The 24878-nt window shown below is 37.3% G+C and overlaps 1 protein-coding gene across 1 annotated transcript in view; it reads left to right on the forward strand.

The window, feature by feature from the left end:
- The first annotated feature begins 634 nt into the window (after positions 1–634).
- The window catches only part of ITIH6 (inter-alpha-trypsin inhibitor heavy chain family member 6), a 42164-nt gene continuing 17920 nt past the window's right edge, over positions 635–24878 (forward strand). Inside the window, 1 exon segment of the mRNA XM_077761933.1 lies at positions 635–841. Coding sequence (XP_077618059.1) covers positions 635–841 — 207 coding nt within the window.

Below are 24878 nucleotides of genomic sequence, written 5' to 3' on the forward strand. Positions count from 1 at the left end.
GTCTCTATGTTGTTTGTTTTTTTTATATTTTTAAATACATTTTTGAAGTTCTCTCTGAGCTCATCGAGTCTTCTTTCCAGACCAGTGAGAATCTTTATGATAATTACTTTGAACTCCTTCAGGCATATTCTTATCTCCTTTTCATTTAGTTCTTTTTCTGAAATTTTATTCTGGCCTTTCATTTGGACCATATTCCTTTGTGTCTTTTGCTTGGCTTTCCATGTTTGTTTCTATGAATTAGGTAGAACAACTACCTTTCCCACACCAGAAGGAATGATCTTGTGTATTTTCCTCCTCTGTGTAGACTGTGTGTGCCTTCTGACTTTAGCTGTCTGGTGTGAACAGTGGCTTTAACTGTGGCTATTGTGACCTGGGACTCCTGTGTTAGTTTGTGTTGGAGACACCCTAGTGGGATAGCCAGAACTTCAGTGGGCACAGGCTGGGGCAGTCTTGGGTCTCTCCTGTAGTTGGCACCATGGTAAGACAGCTGAAGCTGAAGAGAATGTGAGCCAAAATGATACCAGGATTCTACACACTGAGGATGTCCTGGAAAGATAGCTGAAGCTGAGGTGGGTGCAAAATTGCTCTACATGCAGGGGAATTTCTAGTGGGGTGGCTAGAACCAAGGCAGGACATGGGCTACTGGGTATTGAAGTACTCTTTGGGAAGAGGCACCCTGATGGAGGAGCTGGAGCTGATCTGGGTGCAACCTGGGATGTCCCAGGGCACTCAGCTTAAGGGCTCCCAAGTTGGACAGCTGGGGCCTAAACAGGTGTGGGATGGGATCTCTAAGGATGCTCTGCACTGGACATCCCCTGGAAAATCATCCGCAGTTGAAGTGGTGTGGGCTTGGACTGTTCCAGGGTGCTTTGCACCTGTGTCACCTTGGTGAGATGGCTGCAGATTAAGTGAGGACTAAATAGGGGTGTCTTTGTGTGTATTGTGTTGGAGTGACCTGATGGGACAGCTGAGGCTCGTGTGGGCTAAAGACCCAGGGCTCACCAAGGCAGTAGGCAAGCAGGATACACTGACCCTACTCCTGTCCATGCTATCTAGGTGGAGTGGAAACATACACCATGTTATTTTCCAGGCCCTCTGACCCAAGGAGAGTTTCAACAGCTCTTCTGCCATTTGGTAGAGTCCTAGAGCTGGGTCCTATATATTCAAGTTGCTCTTTTATACAGCAGCTATTTTGCACCTGTATTCCAGAGCATCTGGAGTTTGTGTAGGCTAGAGGCTCAGGACTTGTTGAGGCAGCAGGTCATCTATGGTGCGTGGACCTTGCTACTGGTTGTGCTATCAAGGTAGGGGGGACATAAACTGTGATACTTGCCAGATCCTCTGACCTTGAGAAAGTTCCAAGATTTTCCCTGAGGTTTGGTGGAGTTCTGGGGCTGGTTTGTTTATATTCTAGTTGCCCTTTTACACTGCAGCTTTTTTTCCTGTGTCCCAGGGGAGATAAACCTGCTGATGGTCTCTTAATATTATTCCTCTCCATTGCAGTTTCTAGCATAAGGGTAGGGGCTCCCTTTGTTACCTTGTCTCATTCTCTCTTCATTCCCTATGTGATCTCCTTACCACCTGTTGTGCAGAAATTGTCCAGTTAGACCTCAGTTACGTTTCAGGAGGAATTGCTCTACAAATAGGTGTAGATTTGATGGGTGTGTAGAGTGGGTAAATTCAGTCTTTTTACCTTACCATCTTGGACCAGAAGTTCTTTCATGCTATTTTAATTGGATTGTTTTCTTAATTCATTTTTGGATTGTTCATTGAAGGTGTAAAGGCACAACTATTTTGTATATTGATGTTGTATCCTACAAACTTGCTGATATCTTTTATTAGCTTAATATTTTTAGTGGATTCCATAGGGTTTTGTATATGCGCAGTCATATCATCTGTGAATGAAGATGGTTTTACTTTCCAGTCTGGATCTCTGTTATTTCTTTTCCTTGACAAATTGCTATGGCTAGAACTTCTAGTACAATGTTAAATAGAAATGGCAAGAGGACATCTTTGTCTTGTTCCTGATCACAGGGTGATAGAATCCACTTTGCAATCATTATGTACATGTTAGCTCTCGGTTTTTCATAGATGCCTTTTACAATACTAAGGAAATTTCCTTCAATTCTTAGTTAATTTAGTATTTTTAATCATGAAAGAGTGTTGCATTTTGTCTAATGCTTTTTGTGTGTCTATTGAGATTATACTTTTATTTTTGCTTATATTCTATTCTAATAAATTAATTTAATGTATGAAATTAATTAACAGATTTTAAAACAAACTTGCTTTCTTGGGATAAATTTAACTTGTCAAAGTGTATATAATTCTTTCTGTAATTGCTGCATTTGGTTTGTTAGGGATTTTTATTATATGTTCCAATGCCAGTTCAATAAATTTATAAAACCTAAGAACATCATAAATCTATTTTTAAACATTTAAATATCTACTGAGAACATAGCTGTTCTAAATTATTTTAATTTAATTTTGTTTTATTTCCATTTATACCATGTTATATTAACTTCAGGTACACATTATAGTGACTCAAAAAATCCATCTATCACCCAGTGCTCAACACAACAAGTGCACTCCTTAATCCTTATCACCTATTTAACCCATCCCACCAACCTCTTTCCCTCTGGTAACCATCAGATTGTTCTCAATATTTAAAAGTCTGTATCTTGGCTCCTCTATCTCTTTTTTCTCCTTTCTTGTTTCTCTTGTTTCTTAAATTCCACGTGGATGAGATCATATGATATTTGTGTTTCTGTGAGTGACTTATTTAGCTTAGCATTACACTATCTATCTCCATTCATGTCATTGCAAATGGCAAGATTTCATTCTTCGTTATGGCTGAATTATATATACATCTTCTTTACCATCTATGTATGTATGTCTATCTATGGGATGATTCTCTAATTTGACTATCGTAAAAAGCACTGCTATATACATAGGGGAGCATGTATCCCCTTGAATTAATGTTTTTGTGTTCTTTGGATAAATACCCAATACTGTGGTTACTTGATCATAGGTTAATTCTATTTCTAATATTTTAGAGAACTTCTATAATGTTTTCCACACTGGTTGCATCGGTTTGCATTTCCACCAACAATGCAAGAATGTTTTTTTCCCTCTATATCCTGGCCAACAGTTGTGGTTTTTGTGTTTTTGATGTTAACCATTCTGACAGGTGTGAGATGATATCTCATTGTAGTTTTGATTTGCATTTACTTGATGATCAGTGATCTAGACCATTTTTTCATATGTCTGTTGGCCATCTGTATGTTTTCTTTGGAAAAATGTCTATTCTTGTCTTATGCCCAGTTTTTAAATTGGATTATTCTTTTTTGGGTTATTGGGTTTTATAAACTTTTTTATACACTTTGGATATTAGTTTTTTAATCAAATATGATATTTGGAAATATTTTCTACCACTCAGTAGGTTACCTTTTAGTTCTGTTGAACGTTTACTTTGCTGTGCCAAAGTCTTGTTTCTATGAAGTCTTGATAGTTTATTTTTGCTCTTATTTCCCTTATATCAGGAGACACCTCTAGAAAACTGTTTACTGCCTGTGTCAGAGACCTTACTGCTTGCATTTTCTCATAGGATTTTTGTGATTTTCATGACTCATATTTTGGTCCTTAATCCATTTTTATTTTTTATTTTTTTACAAATAGTTTATTGTCAAATTAGTTTCCACATAACACTCAGTGCTCATCCCCACAAGTGCCCTCCTCCATGCCCATCCCCCCTCCCCCCCCATCCATCAGTCCTCAGTTTTTGTCAGCATTCAAGAGTCTCTCATGGTTTGCCTCTCTCCCTTTCCCCCACCATTTCCCCCCTTCTTCTCCCCCTTGTTCCTCCGTCAAGTTCCTCCTAATCCTCCTATACGTGCAAACATATGATATTTGTCCTTCTCTGCCTGACTTATTTCGCTCAGCATAACACCCTCAAGGTCCATCCATGTTGCTACACATGGCCAGATTTCATTGTTTCTCATTGCCATGTAGTATTCCATGGTATAGGTAAACCACATCTTCTTGATCCATTCATCTGTTGATGGACACTTAGGCTCTTTCCATGTTTTAGCTATTGTGGAGAGTGCTGCTATGAACATTGGGGTACATGTGCTCCTATGCCTCAGCATTTCTGTATCCCTTGGGTAAATTCCTAGCAGTGCTATTGCTGGGTCCTAGGGGAGTTCTATTGTTAGTTTCCTGAGGAACCTCCACACTGTTTTCCAGAGGGGCTGTACCAGTTTACATTCCCACCAACAGTGTAGGAGGGTGCCCGTTTCTCCACATCCTCGCCAGCATCTAGAGTTCTCTGATTTGCTCATTTTAGCCACTCTGACTGGCGTGAGGTGGTATCTCAGTGTCGTTTTAATTTGTATTTCCCTGATGAGGAGGGATACTGAGCATCGTTTCATGTGTCTGTTGGCCATCTGGATGTCCTCTTTGGAGAAGTGTCTGTTCATATCTTCTGCCCATTTCTTCACTGGGTTGTTTGTTTTTCGGGCGTGGAGTTTGGTGAGTTCCTTATAGATTCTGGATATTAACCCTTTATCTGATATGTCATTTGCAACTATCTTTTCCCATTTCGTTGGTTGCCTATTAGTTTTCTGGGTTATTTCCTTTGCTGTGCAGAAGCTTTTAATCTTGATGAGGTCCCAATCATTTATTTTTGCTCTTGATTCCCTTGCTTTTGGGGATGTGTCAAGTAAGAAGTTGCTGCGGTGGAGGTCAAGGAGGTTGTTTTCTGCATATTTGATTATGTTTATTCCTATGCATTTTATGGTTTTTTGTGCAATTGTGAATGAGATCAGTTTCTTGATTTCTTTCTGTTGCTTCATTATTGGTATATACAAATGCAACCACTTGCTGTACCCTGCGACTTTGATGAATTCATGGATCAGTTCTAATAAGCTTCTGGTGGAGACTGTCAGATTTTCCATTTAGAGTATCATGTCATCTGTGAAAAGTGATAGTTTGACTTCATCTTTGACAATTCTGATATTTTATTTCCTTTTGTTGTCTGATGGCTGATGCTAAGACTTCCAGCACTATGTTAAACAACAGTGGTGAGAGTGGCCATCCCTGTCGTGTTCCTGATCTCAGGGGGAAAGCTCACAGTTTCTCCCCATTGAGGATGATGTTAGCTGAGGGCTTCTCATAGATGGCTTTTACGATGTTTACGTAAGTTCCTTGTATCCCAACTTTCAGGAGGGTTTTTACTAAGAAACAATGCTGTATTTTGTCAAATGCTTTTTCTGCATCTATCGATAAGATTATATGGTTCTCATCTTTTCTTTTGTTAATGTGATAAATCACATTGATTTATTTGCGAATATTGAACAAGCCCTGCATCCCAGGAATGAATCACACTTGATCATGGTTAAGAATTCCTTTTATATGGTGTTGAATTCAATTTGCTGGTATCTTGTTGAGGATTTTTGCATCCATATTCATCAAGGATATTGGCCTGTAGTTCTTTTTTTGCTGGGTCTCCGTCTGGTTTGGGAATCAAAGTGATGCTGGCTTCATAGAATGAATCCAGAAGTTTTCCTTCCATTTCTATTTATTGGAACAGCTTGTGAAGGATAGATATTAACTCTGTTTTAAATCTCTGGTAGAATTCCCTGGAAAGCCATCTGGTCCAGGACTCTTATTTTTGGGAGATTTTTGATAACTGATTCAATTTCTTCACTAGTTTTGGGTCTGTTCAAATTTTCTAGTTCTTTCCATTTGAATTATGGTAGTGTGTGGGTGTTTAGGAATTTGTCCATTTCTTCTAAGTTGTCCAGTTTGTTAGTGTATAATTTTTCATAGTATTTCCTGATGATTGCTTGTATTTCTGTGGGATTGGTTGTAAGAAATCCATTTTCATTCATTATTTTATTGTTTATATCCTCTCTCTTTTGTTTTGAGGAAACCTGGCTAGAGGTTTATCAATTTTGTTTATTTTTTCAAAAACCCAACTCTTGGTGTCATTGATCTGTTCAACTGTTTTTTTTTAATTTTATATTGTTTATTTCTTCCCTGATCTTTATTATTTCTCTTCTTCTGCTGGGATTGGGGTGTTCTTGCTGCTCCGCTTCTGGTTCCTTAAGGTGTGTTATTAGATTTTGTATTTGCACTTTTTCTAGTTTCTTGAAATAGGCCTNGTTGTCCAGTTTGTTAGTGTATAATTTTTCATAGTATTTCCTGATGATTGCTTGTATTTCTGTGGGATTGGTTGTAAGAAATCCATTTTCATTCATTATTTTATTGTTTATATCCTCTCTCTTTTGTTTTGAGGAAACCTGGCTAGAGGTTTATCAATTTTGTTTATTTTTTCAAAAACCCAACTCTTGGTGTCATTGATCTGTTCAACTGTTTTTTTTTAATTTTATATTGTTTATTTCTTCCCTGATCTTTATTATTTCTCTTCTTCTGCTGGGATTGGGGTGTTCTTGCTGCTCCGCTTCTGGTTCCTTAAGGTGTGTTATTAGATTTTGTATTTGCACTTTTTCTAGTTTCTTGAAATAGGCCTGAAATTAAATGTACTTTCCTCTTAGTACAGCCTTTGCTACATCCCAAAGAGTTTGGATTGTTGTATTTTCCTTTTCATTTTTTACATATATTTTAAAATTTCTTCTCTAATTGCCTGATTGGCCCACTCACTCTTTAGTAGCATATGCTTTAACCTCCATGTTTTTGTAGATTTTCCAGACTTTTTCCTGTGATTGATTTCAAGCTTGTTAACATTGTGATCTGAAAGTGTGCATGGTATGATCTCAATTCTTTTATATTATTGAGGGCTGCTTTATGACCCAGTATGTGATCTATCTTGGAGAATGTGCCATGTGCACTTGAGAAGAAGGTGAATTCCATAGCCTCAGGATGTAGAGTTCTAAATACATCTGTCAAATCCATCTGGTTCAATGTGTCATTCAGGTCCACTGATTCTTTAGTGATTTTCTTTCTAGTTGATGTAACCATTGCTGTAAGTGGAGTATTAAAGTACCCTGCTATTAGCACATTCTTATCAATAAGATTGTTTCTTAATGGATAGACCCTGTAATTATTATATAATGCCCTTCTTCATCCTTTGTTACTGCCTTTACTTTAAAGTCCAATGTTACTGATATAAGTATGGCTTTCTTTTGACTTTCAGTAGCATAATAGATAGTTCTCCATCCCTTCACTTTCAATCTGAAGGTGTCCTCAGGTCTAAAATGAATCTCTTGTAGACAGCAAATAGATGGATCTTATTTTCTTATCCATTCTGATACCTATGTCTTTTGATTGAGGCATTTATTCCATTTACATTTAGCGTTATTATTTAAAAATATGGGTTCAGATTTGCTCATTTTAGCCACTCTGACTGGCGTGAGGTGGTATCTCAGTGTGGTTTTGATTTGTNAGAGATAAAAAAATATATGGGTTTAGAATCATTGTGTTCTCTGTAGGATTCATGCTTGTAGTGGTGTCTCTGGTCCTTTGTGTTCCTTGCAACATTTCCCTCATAGAGTTCCCTTTAGGATTTCTTGTAGGGCTGGTTTAGTGATAATGAATTCCTTCAATTTTTGTTTGTTTAGGAAACCCTTTATCTCTCCTTCTATTCTGAATGATAGGCTTGCTAGATAGAGGATTCTTGGCTGCATATTTTTTCTGCTCATCATGTTGAGAATTTCCTGCCATTCCTTTCTGGCCTGCCACGTTTCAGTAAATAGGTCTGCAACTACTCTGAGAGGTCTCCATTTGTATGTTGGGGCCCTTTTATCCCTAGCTGCTTTCAGAATTCTCTCTTTATCCATATATTTGCCAGTTTCAGTATGATATGTCATGCAGAAGATCGATTCAATTTACGTCTAAGGGAGTTCTCTGTATCTCTTGGATTTCAATGTCTGTTTCCTTCCCCAGACTGGAAAAGTTTTCAGCTATGATTTGTTCAGGTACTCCTTCAGTCCCTTTCTCTTTCTCCTTCTTCTTCTCCTAGAATTCCTATGATACGGAGAATGTTCCATTTGTTTGCACCACTCAGTTCTCGAATTCTTTCGTGCCTTTGGATCAATTTATGTCTTTTTCTTGGCTTCCTCTTTTTCTATAATTGTGTCTTCTAATTCACCTCTCTGCCTCTTCCATCCATGCCGTGGCCACCTCCATTTTACTATGCACCTCATTCATAGCATTTTTTAATTCATCATTACTATTTTTAAGATCCATGATCATTGCAGCAATAGCATCTCTGCCTTCATCTATGCCTTTTTCAAGCCCAGCAATTAATTTTAATACTATTGTTCTAAATTCTTTGTCACTTACGTTGCTTTTATCTGTTTTAATCAATTCTTTAGCTGTCACTTCTTCCTGGAATTTTTTTTGAGGAGAGTTCTTCCGTTTCACATTTTGGCAACTTTCTGTCTCTTGTCATTTTTAAAAGCTTGTTATGTGCTCTGCACCTGCAGGTACTGCTATATTAAAGGAGGCTCATACCATCCAGGGCCTGGCCATTCAGGAAGTGTTCTTTTAATGGTGTCCCTTGGTCTCTCTTATTGTGACTGGTTATTTTATTTCCCTACTCGTAGTGATATTTCTGACTCTCCACCATGTGTACTTTGGTTTGTTCTGTGAGGTACCCTGGAAAGGAAAACAGACAGACAAACACACAGGGAACAAAAACACACTAAAACATAAACAAATCAAACAAACAAGCAAACCGACAAAAGATTTTTAAAAAAAGACAAAGGACAGTCTAAAAGCATAAAACCAGATATTCCAGCTACAAATAGAGAGCAGGGTGGAGGCAGTGCTGATGGAAGAGCATATGCAGAGAGAAATGGCAGGTGTAGGGAGAAAGAGAAATTGAACATTGACCAGACAGACTAACGGCTTAATCCAGAGAGAGAAAAAGGAGAAAACCACAAGAGGCGAGGAGAAAGACATTAAGATAATGTTACCCGGAGAAACTATATAGTCTGATTATTTTAGAGAGGGAGAAATGAAGGTAAAGAAGGAGGTGTAGAACATGCATCAAGAGAATGGATTAAAATGTCTGTATAATCAAACCTATAAGCAGAATAACCAGCTCAGAGGACGGAAGAGATAAGGTTGAGAAAAAGGAGAGTATATCTGAATAGCAAGAATTTATCTAGACTTAATCACGGCAATGTATCCATGCTGGTCTTGGGGGAGAGGCTGTCTGTTTCCCCAGCATTGATCCAGCTCCAGTAAAAAGTCAGTTACCCAGTGCTGATGGGCGTGGTTTGGTGTAGGCAGGTCTCCCCTCCATTTTGGGCCCCACAGGCTGATCCAGGAGGCCCTACCTTGGTGGTTGTGAGGAGAAAAATGGCCACCCTCCAGTCCCTTTTCCTTGAACTAGGTGTCCCAAATCACTCTTTTGGATCCGTTCTCACTGTCCTGTGGGCGCAGCCAAGGTGGGCCTATGTCCCACACCCAGCTGTGTTCTAAGCTCTCACTCCGTGTGCATTAATGATGCCACCCTAACTGTAATCCCGCAAGCCAGGGCACTTCTTACCAGGGGACTGATTCCTCATGATGCTGACTGTGTCCCTTGAGTACCATCTATCCCAGAGGGAATTTTTGGGACCTGGGCACCTAGCCCAAAGACAGCCCCGCAGTTAAAGATAGGATCTCTTTCCGAAAGTCCTACATTTAGAGATGGGATGATAGGATCCTTTTCGGTCTTGGGTGGAGGGTTTTCTCTTGTCCAGATAGAGTTCTATACTTCCCCAACCGCTGTTACTCTTCACTTTGTCTCTTCACAGAAGGGGATCCCTCCCCTCCACCCTTCTGTGTCGCCTGTTTTTATCTTCCCCAGTTCACAATAATGCACCTATAAGGCTGTCTTCTTAGTGGACACCATCTTATTTCCTTTCAGACTCTTGGGGTTCAGAGTCCTTTGGCTTCAGGCCTTCTTAGTTTGAGAGATGAAGGTGGGAAGTATGGAACTCCCTACTTCTCTGCCATCTTATCCTTTTCCACAAAAATAATTTTAAAATCAGTAGGTTAAAGGATCTCTTGGACATTAACAAATATTTGATCTGCAGCGTTCCTAGATGGAGAATAGAGGGAGAAAAGGGCAGAGAATTTGTGAAGAAATAATAGCTGAAAAATTCCATAACCTGGGGAAGGAAACAGACACCCAGATTCAGGAACCTCAGAAAGTTCCACAGCAGATAAACCCAAGAAGTCCTACACCATAACACATAATTAAAATGTCAAATATGAAAGATAAAGAGAAAAGTTTGAAGGCAGCAAGAGAGAATCAGTTACCTATAAGAGAAGTCCCATACAGCTACAAGCTAATTTTTCTGAAGAAAGTTTGAAGGCCAGAAGGGAATAGCATGATATATTCAAAGTGTTAAAAGGAACATACCTACAACCAAGAATCCTCTATCTGTTAACATTATTATTCAAAATTGAAAGAGATAAAGACTTTCCAGGACAAAAGTAAAGGACTTTATCACCACTGAACTAGACTTACATGAGATGTTAGAGAGACTTCCTTAAGCACTAAAGAAAAGGCAATAATTAGAAGTATGAAAGTTATTTTTAAAAGTATGAAGATTATAGAAAGAAAAGGGGATTCAGGGGCTCCTGGGTGGCTCAGTCAGTTAAGTGTCCAACTTCAGCTCAGGTCATGATCTCGCAGTTTGAGTTGGAGCCCCATATTGGGCTCTGTAGTGACAGCTTAGAGCCTGGAGTCTACATTGGATTCTGTGACTCCCTCTCTTTCTACCTCTCCCCCATTAATGCTCTGTCTCTTTCTGTCTCTCAAAAAGTAAATAAACATTAATTTAAAAAAAAAGAAAAGAGGGTTTAAAAAATAAAAAGAGGTAAAATATGATCACATACACATAAAATGTAGAATAGGAGTAAAAATGAACTTCTTTGAGGTTCCAAATGTGACTATCAACCTAACATAGACTGCTATATGCTTTAGATGCTATATATCAACCTTATGGTAACCACAAACCAAAAGCTTATAATGGATACACAAAAAATAAATGAAAAGAAAGTCAAATATAATACTAGAGAAAGTTATCACCCAAAAAGAGAATAAGACAAATGGAACAGAGAAGTACAAAAACAGACAGGAAACAATTAACAAATTGGTAGTAAGTGCATAACAATTAATAATTACTTTAAATATAAATCATCTAAATGCTCCAATCAAAAGATAGAATGGCAAAGTGGATTTTTTTTAAAAAAGAACCATCTATATGCTGACTGCAAGAGACTCACTTCAGATCTGAAAACAAAAACAGACTGAAAGTAAATGGATAAAAAAAATATTGCATGCAGATAAATAAGAGGAGAAACTTGGGATAACAATACTTATATCAGACAAAAGAGACTTTAAAAACAAACAATCCGGTGAAGAAATGGGCAGAAGATATGAATAGACACTTCTCCAAAGAGGACATCCAGATGGCCAACAGACACATGAAACGATGCTCAGCATCCCTCCTCATCAGGGAAATACGCATCACAACCACACTGAGATACCACCTCACGCCGGTCAGAGTGGCTAAAATGAGCAAATCAGAGGACTCTAGATGCTGGCAAGGATGTGGAGAAATGGACACCCTCCTACACTGTTGGTGGGAATGTAAACTGGTGCAGTCCCTCTGGAAAACAGCGTGGAGGTTCCTCAAAAAATTAACACTAGAACTTCCCTATGACCCAGCAATAACACTGCNCAATAAACTATTAAAAAAAAAGAAAAAAGTATATAACAGTTTTAAATATCAATGGACACAACACCAGAGCACCTAAATACATAAAACAATACTAGCAGGCATAAAGGGAGAAATTGACAGTAATACAATAACAGAGGAGAATTTAGTATCCCTCTTACATCAATAGATAGATCATCCAGGCTAAAAATAAAAACGGAAACCGGGTTTTCTACCAAAACATTACATGAATTTAACTGATAAATACAGAACACTTCATCCAAAAACAACAGATTACATATATTTTCCAAGTGTACATGAAGCATTTACCAGGATAGATCACATAATAAACCATAAAACAAGTCTCACTAAATTTAAGAAGATTGATATCATATCAACCATTTTTTTTCTGACCACAATGGCATGAACTACAAATCAATTACAAGAAAAAAAAAAACAACAGAAAAAAAACCTGTAAAAGATAAGCAACGTGCTCATAAACAATGAAGAAATATAAATGAATGTAAAAATACTTTGAGATAAATGAAAATAAAACAATGTTCATAAATCTTTGGGAAGCACCAAAAGCAATTGTAAGAGGCAAATATATACAGATGAATGCTTGCCATAAAGAATAAGAAAAATCTCAAGTTATCAATCAGACCTAATACTTAAAGGAACTAGACAAAGGACAGAGCTCAAAGTTAGTAGAAATAAGTAAAAAACGAAGATCAGAGTGGAAATAAATGAAATCGAGACTAAAAAGATAGGAAAGATATAAAAACATCCAAAGAGGGGCGCCTGGGTGGCTCAGTCGGTTAAGCGTCCGACTTCAGCTCAGGTCATGATCTCACGGTTCGTGGGTTCAAGCCCCGCGTCTGGCTCTGTGCTGACAGCTCAGAGCCTGGAGCCTGTTTCAGATTCTGTGTCTCCCTCTCTCTCTGACCCTCCCCTGCTCATGCTGTCTCTCTCTCTCAGAAATAAATAAAAAACATCCAAAAAAACCCCAAACATCCGAAGAGTTTTCTTTGGAAAGACAATAAAATTTATAAACCTTTAGATAGACTCAAGAAAAAAGTGAGGAGATCCACATAAATAAAAAAGAAAAAATAAAAACTGACACCACAGAAATACAAAAGATAGTAAGACACTAATACAAAAAAAAATGATATGTCAACAATGGGACAATCTAGAAAAAATGGATAAGTTTGTAGAAACATCCCATCTTCCAAAACTGAACAGGAATAAGTATAAATATTGAACAAATTAGTGATTAGGAAAGTGAACTGATAATCAAAAAATACTTCCAACATAGTGTTGGAAGTCCTAGCATCAGCAATCAGAAAAAAAAATGAAGTAAAAGGCATCAAAATTGGCAAAGAAGAAGTGAAACTTTCACTTTTCGCAGAAGACATGATACTCTACATGGAAAACCAGAAAGACTCCACCAAAAGCCTCCTAGAACTGATACATGAATTCAGCAAAGTCGCAGAGTACAGAATCAATGTACAGAAATCAGTTGCATTTGTATACACCAATAATGAAGTAACAGAAAGAGAAATTAAGAAACCGATCCCATTCACAATTGTACCAAGGACCATAAAATACCTACAAATAAACCTAACCAAAGATGGAAAAGATCTGTATCATGCAAACTAGAGAAAGATTATTAAGCACATTAAAGAAGACACAAAGAAATGGAAAAACTTTGCTCATGGATTGGAAGAACAAATATTGTTAAAATGTCAATACTATCCAAAGCAATCTACACATTCAGTGCAATCCCAATCAATATTGCACTAGCATTCTTCTCAAAGCTAGAACAAACAATCCTAAAATCACCAGGAGAGTGCGGTACTGGCACAAAACAGACACATAGATCAATGGAATAGAATAGAGAACCCAGAATTGGACCCACAAATGTATGGCCAACTAATCTGTAACAAAGCAGGAAAGAGTATCCAATAGGAAAAGGACAGTCTCTTTAGCAAATGGTGCTGGGAGAACGGGACAGTAACATGCAGAAGAATGAAATTAGACCACTTTCTTAAACCATACACAAAACTAAACTCAAAATGGATGAAGGACCTGAATGTGAGACAGGAAACCATCAAAACCCTAGTGGAGAAAGCAAGAAACAACCTCGTTGACCTCAACCACAGCAATTTCTTACTCGACACATCTCCAAAGGCCAAGGAAGTAAAAGCAAAAATGAACTATTGGGACCTCATCATGATAAAAAAATTAAAAAATAAAAAGTCTGCAGTGCAAAGGAAACAATCAAAACTAAAAGGGAACCAATGGAATGGGAAAAGATAGTTGCAAATGACATTTTGGATAAAGGGCTAGTATCCAAAATCTATAAAGAACTTACCAAACACAACACCTGAACAACAAATAATCCAGTGAAGAAATGAGCAGAAGACATAAATAGACACTTTTCCAAAGAAGAGACCCAGATGGCCAACAGACATGTGAAAAGATGCTCAACATCGTTCATCATCAGGGAAATACAAATCAAAGCCACACTGAGATATCACCTCACACCAGTCAGAGTGGCTAAAATGAACAACTCAGGAAACAACAGGTGTTGGTGAAGATGTGGAGACACGGTAACCCTCTTGCACTGTTGGTGGAAATGCAAACGGGTCAGTCACTCTGGAAAACAGTGTGGAGATTCCTCAAAAAATTAACAATAGACCTACCCTATGACGCAGCAATAGTACTACTCGGAATTTACCCAAAGGATACAGGCATGCTGAAGCGTAGGGGCACATGTACCCCAATGTTCATAGCAGCACTTTCAACAATAGCCAAATTATGGAAAGAGACTAAATGTCCATCAACTGATGAATGGATAAAGATGATGTAGTTTATATATACAATGGGATACTGCTTGGCAATGAGAAAGAATAAAATCATGCCAGTTGCAGCAAAGTGGATGGAGCTGGAAGGTATTATACTAAGTGAAATAAGTCCGTCAGAGAAGGACAGATATCATATGTTTTCACTCATATGTGGATCTTAAGAATCTTAACAGAAGACCATGGGGGAAGGGAAGAGGGAAAATAAGCAAACTACAAGAGACTCTTAAATACAGAGAACAAACTGAGTGGGGATGAGGGTGGGGGAGAGAGGAAAAATGGATGATGGAAATTGAGGAGGACACGTGTTGGGATGAGCATTGGGTGTTGTATGTAAGCCAATTTAACAATAAATTATAATCATAAAAAATACCAACAAACAAAATTCAAGGACCAGATGGATTCATAGGGGAATTCTATTAAACATTTAAAGAAGAGTTAATAACTATTCTTCTCAAACTATGTCAGAAATAGAAGAGAAAAAAAGGTTCCAAATATATTCTATGAAGTCAGAATTACCTTGACATGAAAACCAAAGACATTGAAGTAAAATAAATGTGCCTGATGGACATGTATGCAAAAGTCCTCAACAAAATATTAACAAAATAAATTCAACAATTCATCACAAGGATCATTCACCATGATCAAGTAAGGGTTATTCCAAGGGTGCAAGAATGGTTCAATATTCACTAATAAACCAACGTGATACCAACACATTACAAAATGAAGAATAAAAATCACATGATCAGGTCAATAGATGCAAAAAAAAAAAAAGCATCCAACAAGTTTCGACATTTGTTCACGAAAACAACTCTCAACAAAATGGCTTTAAAGGGAACACACTTCAACATAATAAAAGCCATATGTGAAAAATCCACAGCTAGCATTATACTCAATAGTGAAAACAACTTTTTCTCTAAGGTCAGAAAGAAGACATGGATTCCACTGTCATCACTTTTACTCAACATACTACTGAAAATTCTACCTACATCAATGAGACAATAAAAAGAAATAAGATACATGTAAATTGATAAGGAAGAAGTACAAGTTTCACTATTTGCAGAAGACATGATAGTCTTTATAGAAAATCCTAAAGACCCCACCAAAAAACTATTAGAAGTAATAAACAAATTCAAAAAGTTATAGGATACCAAATTAATATACAGAAATTTGTTCTATTTTTATACTATAATAATGAAATAGCAAAAAGAGACATTAAGAAAGCAATCCAATCCCCATTTGTACCACAAAGAATTAAAAACCAAAAAATAAACTTAACCAAAGAATTCAAAGACCTATATTCATAAGACTGTAAACATTGATGAAAGAAATTAAAGCCGACACAAACAAATGACAAGATATTACATGATTATGGATTGGAAGAATTTATATCATTATTATTATGTCCACAGTACCCAATCTCCAGATTCAATCCAATCTTCATAAAAATGCCAATAGCATTTTCACTGAACTAGAACAAATAATTATAAAAATCTGTATGAAACCACAAAAGACCTCAATTAGCCAAAGCAATCTGTTTTTGTCTTTTCATTTCTTTTTTCTCTAATTTTCACTCAATGAACCCATCCCTCCACCCTTCTAACCCTCTGGCAACCAACAATTTGTTCTCTATAATTGAGAGTCTATTTCTTGATTTCTCTCTCTCTGTCTCTGTCTCTCTGTCTCTCTCTTACTCATTTGTTTTGTTTCTTAAATTCCCCATATGAGTGAAATTATATGGTATTTCTCTTTCTCAGATTGACTTATTTCGCTTAGCATAAGACACACTGGCTCCATCATGTCGTTGTAAGTGGCAATATTTCATTATTTTTAAGGCTGAGTAATTTTCCATTGTATCTATACATCTTCTTTATCTATTCCTCTATCAATAGACACCTGGACTGCTTCCATAACTTAGCTATTATAAACAATGATGCTATAAACATAGGAGTGCACATATCCCTTTGAATAAGTGTTCTTGTGTTCTTTGGGTAAATACCCAGTACTGAAATTGCTAAATCATAGTGTAGTACTATTTTCCATTTTATGAAGAGTCTCCAAATGTTTCCAGAGTGTCTCCACTAGTTTGTATTTTCACCAATATTGCAAGAGGGTTCCCCTTTCTCCGCATCCTTGTCAACACCTGTTGTTTCTTGTGTTGTTGATTTAGGCCATTCTGACAGGTGTGAGGTGATATCTCACTGTGGTTTTGATTTGCATTTCCCTGATGGTAATTGATAACAAATATCTTCTCATGTGTCTGTTGGCCATCTGGATGTCTTCTTTGGAGAAATGTCTATTCATTTATTCTGCCCACTTTTAACTATTTGGTTTAGAGGTGTTTACTTTCATAAGTTCTTTATATATTTTGGATACTAACCCTTTGTTGGATATATCGTTTGCAAATATATTCTCCCATTCTGTAGGTTGCATTTATTCAGTTTTTGTTATTATTTCCCTTGCTGTGCAGAAGCTTTTAATTTAGATGTAGTCCCAAGAGTTTATTTTTGCTTTCCTATATGTAGATCATGTCATCTGCAAATAGTGAGAATTTTACCACCTCCTTACTCATTTGGAAGCCTTTTATTTCTTTTTGTTGTCTGACAGCTGTGGTTAGGATTTCCAGTACTATGTTGACTACAAGTGGTGAGAGTGAATATCCTTATCTTGTTCCTGATCATAGGGGAAATCCTCTCAGTTTTTCGCCATTAGGAATTATATTAACAAGAGGTTTTTCATAAATATCCTTATTATGTTGAGGTATGTTCCCTCTAACCCTACTTTCTTGAGGACTTTTATCATGAATAGATGTACTTCTCAAATATTTTTATATGCATCTATTGAAATGATCATGTATCTTATCCTTTCTCTTATTGATGTGATGTATTATGTTGATTGATTTGCAATTATTGAACCACCCTTACACCTAGGGATAAATCTCATTTGTACATGGTGAGTAACTCTTAATGTTATGTTGGATTTGGTTTCTGAATATTTTCTTGGGAATTTTTGCACCTATGATCATCAAGGATGTTGGCCTATAGTTCTGCTTTAGTAGTATTTTTATCTGGTTTTGGTATCAGGATAATGCAGGTCTCAGAATGAATTTGATATTTTTCTTTCCTTTCCTATTTTGTGAATAGTTTAAGAAGAATAGGTATTAAGCCTTCTTTAAATGATGAGTATAGTTAACCTGTGAAGCCATCTGCTTTCAGACTTTTATTTGTTGGAGTTTTTTATTACTGTTTCAATTTCTTTGCTGGTTACCAATCTGTTCAAATTTTTCAATTCCTACCTATTTCAATTCTGATATTTTATATGTTTCTACAAATTTATGCATTTCTTCTAGGTTGTCCAATTTGTTGCCATGTAGTCTTTCATAATGATTTCTTAAAATTCTTTGTATTTCTGTGATGTTGTTTGCTATTACTCCTATATCATTTGTGGTTTTATTTATTTCACTCCTTTCTATTTTTTTTCTTGATAAGTCCGGCTAAAGGTTTATCAATTTTATTGATTTTTTCAAGAACCAGCTCTTTTTTTCATTGTTCTGTTCTAATGGGCTGTTTCCGTTCTGTATCATTTTTTCTCTGCTCTACTTTTAATTACTTCGTTACGCTCTACTTGGCTTGGGTTTTGTTTTTTCTTCCTTTTATAGCTTCTTTAGGTGTAAAGTTAGATTGCTGTTGAGACTTTTCGTGCTTCCTTTTTTTTTACGAGTAGTTTATTGTCAAGTTGGTTTCCTTTGAAATTCTTTCAATGTTTTTTTTTATTTAGAAACACTTTTATCTCTCCTTCTATTTTGAATAACAGGCTTGCTGGATAGAGGAATCTTGGCTGCATATTTTTTCTGTTCATCACATTGAAGATTTCCTGCCATTCCTTTCTGGCCTGCCAAGTTTCAGTAGATAGGTCTGTCACCACTCTGATAGGTTTCCCTTTGTATGTTAGGGCCCTTTTCTCCTTAGCTGCTTTCAAAATTCTCTCTTTGATCTTCTATTTTGCCAGTTTTACTATGATATGTCGTGCAGAAGATCGATTCAAATTACGTCTGAGGGGAGTGCTCTGTACCTCTTGTATTTCAACGTTTACTTCCTTCTCCAGGTTGGGGAAGTTCTCTACTATAATTTGTTCCAGGACTCCTTCAGCACCTTTCCCTCTCTCTTCCTCTTCTGGGATTCCTATGATACGGATATTGTTCTGTTTGACTGTATGATTGAGCTCTCGAACTCTTCTTTCATGTTCCTGGATCAGTTTGTCTCTTTTTCTGTAAGTTTCTTCTTTTTCTATAATGGTGTCTTCTAAATCACTTATTCTCCTTTCTGCCTCTTCAATCCGTGCATTGGACGCTTCCAGTTTATTATGTATCTCATTTATCGCATTTTTAAATTCATCATACCTATTTTAAGCTCCATGTTGTTTGTAGCCAAAGTTTCTTTAATGTCCTCTATGCTTTTTTCAAACCCAGCGATTAATATTATGGTTATTGTTCTAAATTCTTGTTCAGTTATGCTGCTTATATCTGTTTTGAGCAGTTCTTTAGCTGCCAATTGTTCTTGGAATTTCTTTGGAGGAGAGCTATTTCGTTTCGTCATTTTGGTTAGCTTTCTTCTTTTTTAGCGTTTATTTTTAAAAATTTTTTCCATGTTAAATCAACATTTATTTCAACAATTACTCTGAAAAAGGCATTGTAGTAATACTTCTTTAAAAAATTTTTAACATTTATTTATTATTATTATTTTTTTACAAATAGTTTAATGTCAAGTTGCTTTCCATATAACACCCAGTGCTCATCCCCACAAGTGCCCTCCTCGATGCCCATCACCACCCTTCCCCTCCCTCCCACCACCATCATCCCTCAGTTTGTTCTCAGCATTCAAGAGTCTCTCATGGTTTGCCTCACTCTCTCTCCCCCACAATTCTCCCCCCTTCTCCCCTATAGTCCTCCGTTAAGTTCTTCCTAATCCTCCTATACGTGCAAACATATGGTAGCTGTCCTTCTCTGCCTGATTTATTTCGTTCAGCATAACACGACCTCAAGTTTCATCTCTGTTGCTACACATGGTCAGATTTCATTCTTTCTCATTGCCATGTAGTATTCCACAGCATAGATAAACCACATCTTCTTGATCCATTCGTCCATTGAGGGACACGTAGGGTCTAACCATGTTTTGGCTATTGTTGAGAGTGCTGCTATGAACATTGGGGTACATGTGCAACTAATCTTTGACAAAGCTGGAAAGAATATCCAATGGAAAAAAGACAGCCTCTTTAACATATGGTGTTGGGAGAACTGGATAGCAACATGCAGAAGAATGAAACTAGATCAATCTCTCACACCATACACAAAAATAAACTCAAAATGGATAAAGAACCTGAATATGAGACAGGAAACCATCAAAACCCTAGAGGAGAAAGCAGGAAACATCCTCTTTGACCTCCACCGCAGCAACTTCCTACTTGACACATCCCCAAAAGCAAAAGAATCAAGAGCAAAAATAAACTATTGGGACCTCATCAAGATTAAAAGCTTCTGCACGGCAAAGGAAACAACCCAGAAAATTAATAGGCAACCAACGGAATGGGAAAAGATATTGCAAATGACATATCAGACAAAGGGTTAATATCCAAAATCTATAAGGAACTCACCAAACTCCACACACAAAAAACAAACAACCCAGTATAGAAATGGGCAGAAGGTATGAACAGACATTTCTCCAAAGAGGACATCCAGATGGCCAACAGACACATGAAACGATGCTCAGCATCCCTCCTCATCAGGGAAATACACATCAAGACCACACTGAGATACCACCTCACGCCAGTCAGAGTGGCTAAAATGAGCAAATCAGAAAAGTCTAGATCCTTTGAGTTTGTTTTTGTGTATGGTGTGAGAAAATGATCTAGTTTCATTCTTCTGCATGTTGCTGTCCAGTTGTCCCAGTACCATCTGTTAAAGACGCTGTCTATTTTCCATTTGATACTCTTTCCTGCTTTGTCAAAGATTAGTGGGCTGTATACTTTTGGGTCCAGTTTTGAGTTCTCAATTCTATTCCATAGGTCTATGTGTCTATTTTTGTGCCTTTACCATACTGTCTTGATGATGGCAGCTTTGTAGTAGAGGCTAAAGTCTGGGATGGTGATGCCTCCCGTTTTGGTTTTCTTCTTCAATATTACTTTGGCAATTCGGGGTCTTTTGTGGTTCCATATAAATTTTAAGACAGTTTGCTCTAGTTTGGAGAAGAATCCTGGTGCAATTTTGATTGAGATTGCATTGAATGTGTAGATTGCTTTGGGTAGTAATGACATTTTAACTATATCTACTCTTCCAACCCACGAGCATAGAATGTTTTTCCATTTCGTTGTGTCTTCTTCAATTTCCTTCATAAGTTTTCTATAATTTTAATCATACACATCTCTAATATCTTTGGTTAGGTTTATTTCTAGGTATTTTGTGGTTTTTTTGTGCGATTGTGAATGGGATCAGTTTCTTGATTTCTCTTTCTCTTGCTTAATTGTTGGTGTATAAAAATGCAACCAATTTCTACCGTGATTTTGTACCCTGCAACTTTGCTGAATTCATGGATCAGTTCCAGTAGGCTTCTGGTGGAGTCTGCCTGGTTTTCCACGTAGAGTATCATGTCGTCTGCGAAAAGTGAAAGTTTCACTTCTTTGCCAATTCTGATGCCTTTGATTTCCTTTTGTTGTCTGATAGCTGATGCTAGGACTTCCAGCACTATGTTAAACAACAGTGGTGAGAGTGGACATCCCTGTCGTGTTCCTGATCTCAGGGGGAAAGCTCTCAGTTTTTCTCCATTGAGGATGATGTTAGCTGAGAGCATCTCATAGAAGGCTTTAATGATGTTTAAGTAAGTTCCTTCTATCCCAACTTTCTCCAGGGTCTTTATTAAGAAGGGATGCTATATTTTGTCAAATGCTTTCTCTGCATCTATCGACAGGATCATATGGTTTTTATCTTTTCTTTTGTTAATGTGATGGATCACACTGACTGATTTGAAAGGATTGAACCAGCCCTGTAGCCCAGGAATGAATCCCACTTATCTTGGTGGATAATTCTTTTTATGTGCTGGTGGATTCGATTTGCATGTATCTTGTTGAGGAGTTTTGCATCTCTATAATCAAGGATATTTGCCTGTAGTTCTCTTTTTTTCCTGGGTCTCTTTCTGGCTTGCGAATCAAAGTATTGCTGGCTTCGTAAAATGAGTCTGGAAGTTTTCCTTCAATTTCTATGTTTTGGAATAGCTTGAGAAGAATGGGTATTAATTCTGTTTTAAATGTCTGGTAGAATTCCCCAGGGAAGCCATCTGGCCCAGGGCTGTTATTTGTTGGGAGATTTTTGATCACTGATTCAATGTCCTCACTAGATATGGGTCTGTTCAGATTTTCTATCTTTCCCGTGTGAATTTTGGTAGTGAGTGTGTGATTAGGAATTTATCCATTTCTTCCTCGTTGTCCAATTTGTTGGCATATAATTTTTCAAGTATTCATTTCTAAGGGATTTGTTGCAATCAGTCCATTTTCATTCATGATTTTGTCTATTTGGGTTCTCTCTCTCTTTTTTTTTTTTTTTTGAGATGCCTGGCTAGAGATTTGTCAATTTTGTTTATTTTTTCAAAAAACCACATCAGGTTTTCATTTATCTGCTCAACTGTTTCTTTGGTTACTAAATTGTTTATTTCTGCCCCCGTTTTTATTATTTCTCTTTTTCTACTAGGTTTTGGGGTTCTCTTATTGCTCTCCCTCTAGTTCCTTTTGGTGTGCTGTTAGATTTTGCACTTGCGCTTTTTCTAATTTCCTGAAATAGGCCTGGAGTGCAATGTGCTTCCCTTTTAGGACTGGTGTTGCCGCATCCCATAGAGTTTTGATTCTTTTATTATCATTTTCATTTGTTTCCATATATGTTTTAATTTCTTCTCTAATTGCCTGATTGGCCCATTCGTTGTTTTGTAGGGTGTTCTCTAAAAACATGGAGGTTTTCCAGATTTCTTCCTGTTATTGATTTCAAGTTTCATAGCATTGTCATCTGAAAGTATGCATGGTACTATCTCAGTTTTTTCATGTTTATGGAGGGCTACGTTATGTCCCAGTATGTGATCTATCTTGAAGGATGTGCCATGTGCACCTGAGATGAAAATGAATTCCGTGTCCGCAGAATGTAGAGTTTAAATATATCTGTCAGATCTGTCAGAGCCATCGGGTCCAATGTGTCATTCAAGTCCATTGTTTCTTTAATGATTTTCTGTCTAGTTGATCTATCCATTGCTGTAAGTGGAGTGTTAAAGTCCCTGGCTATTAGCACATTCTTATCCATCAGATTGTTTCTGTTTGTGATTAATTGTTTTATACATTTAGGTGCTCCCATATTTGGTGCATAGACATTTATAACTGTTAGCTCTTCCTGATGGATAGGCCCTGTAATTATTATATAATGCCATTCTTCATCGCTTATTACTTCCTTTACTTTAAAGGCCAGCTTGTCTGATATAAGTATAGCTACTCCAGCTTTCATTTGACTTCCAGGAGCATGATAGATCTTCTCCATTCCCTTACTTTCAAGCTTAAGCTTTCCTCCAGTCTAAAATGCGTTTCTTATAGACAGCAAATAGATGTATTTTGTTCTTTTATCCATTCTGCTATCCTATGTCTTTTGATTGGAGCAGTCAGCCCATTTACATTCAGTGTTATTATTGAAATATATGGGTTTAGAGTCATTGTGTCCTTTCTGGGATTCATGCTTGTGTTGGTGTCTCTAGTGTCTTGTGTTCCTTGCAACATTTCCCTCAGAGAGTCCCCCTCAGGATTTCTTGTAGGGCTGGTTTTGTGATGACGAATTCTTTCAATTTTTGTTCATTTGGGAAGACTATTATGTCTCCTTCTATTCTGAATGACAGGTTTGCTGGATAGAGTATTCGTGGCTACATATTTTTTCTGTTCATCATATTGAAGATTTCCTGCCATTCCTTTCTGTTCTGCCAAGTTTCAGTAGATAGGTCTGTAGCCACTAGGATAGGTTTCCCTTTGTATGTTCGGGCCCTTTAATCACTAGCTGCTTTCAAAATTTTCTCTTTGTCCTTAATTTTGCCAGTTTTATTATGATATATCATGCAGAAGTTCGATTCAAGTTACTCTGAGGGGAGTTCTTTGTGCCCATGGATTTCAACGTCTACTTCACTCCCCAGGTTGGGGAAGTTCTCTGGTATAATTTGTTCAAGGACTCCTTCAGTGCTTTTTCCTCTCTCTTCCTCTTCTAGGATTCCTTTGCTATGGATATTGTTCACTTTGATTGTATCGCTGAGCTCCCAAACTCTTCTTTCATGTTCCTGCATCAGTTTATCTCTCTTTTTCTCAGCTTCCTCTTTTTCCATAATTGTGTCTTCTAAATCGCTTACTCTCCTTTCTACCTCTTCAATCCGTGCATTGGACGCCTCCATTTTATTATGTATCTCACTTACAGCATTTTTTAATTCATCACAACTTTTTTTTGAGCTCCATAGTGTTTGCAGCAATAGTTTCTCTGATTTCTTCCATGCCTTTTTCAAGCCCAAGAATTTATTTTATGACTATTGTACTAAATTCTTGTTCGGTTATGTTGCTTATATCTGTTTTGAGCACTTCTTTAGCTGTCAGTTCATCCTGGAATTTCTATGGAGGACAGTTCTTCCATTTCATCATTTTGGTTACCTTTCTATCTCTCATTAATTTTAAAAGCTTTTTGTGCACTCTGCCCCTGCCGGTTCTGCTGTACTAAAGAGGGCTCTTTGACAGTCCAGGGCCTGTTCATTCAGGAAGTGTTCTTTGAATGACGTCTCTTGGTTTCTCTTGTTGAGACTTTGGTGATTTTGTGTCCCTACTCGTAGTGGTATTAGAGACCCTCCACCATGTGTACTTTGGCTTGTTTCTTGAGGTAGCCCTAGAAAAAGAAAACAGACAACCACACAGGGACCAAAGGTACACATACACACAGAGAAATCCAATAAACATGCAAACTGAAAGGGAAACAGAAAATGAAAAAATGCAGGGGACAAAAATACAAAGCAATAAAAAAAAAAACAAAAAAGAAAGGGAGAAAAATAATAAAAATAAAAATTAATTAAAAATTTAGACGAAGGAGGTAAGATGGCAGTCAAGTAGGGATCTTCGCACATTTCACTCACCCCCATCTCTCAAACGGAGAAGCCCTGAAGTAATAGGAACCCTAACAGAATCCAGGACTTTGGAAGGAAAAGAAGACAGAGTCCGCTGAGGAAATCTTATAGGGAGTACCTCAAGAAACAAGCCAAAGTACACATAGTGGAGAGTCCCAAATACCACGATG

The sequence above is a fragment of the Crocuta crocuta genome, unplaced genomic scaffold (assembly GCF_008692635.1).
Source record: "Crocuta crocuta isolate KB4526 unplaced genomic scaffold, BGI_CrCroc_1.0 scaffold1289, whole genome shotgun sequence".
Taxonomy (NCBI): domain Eukaryota; kingdom Metazoa; phylum Chordata; class Mammalia; order Carnivora; family Hyaenidae; genus Crocuta; species Crocuta crocuta.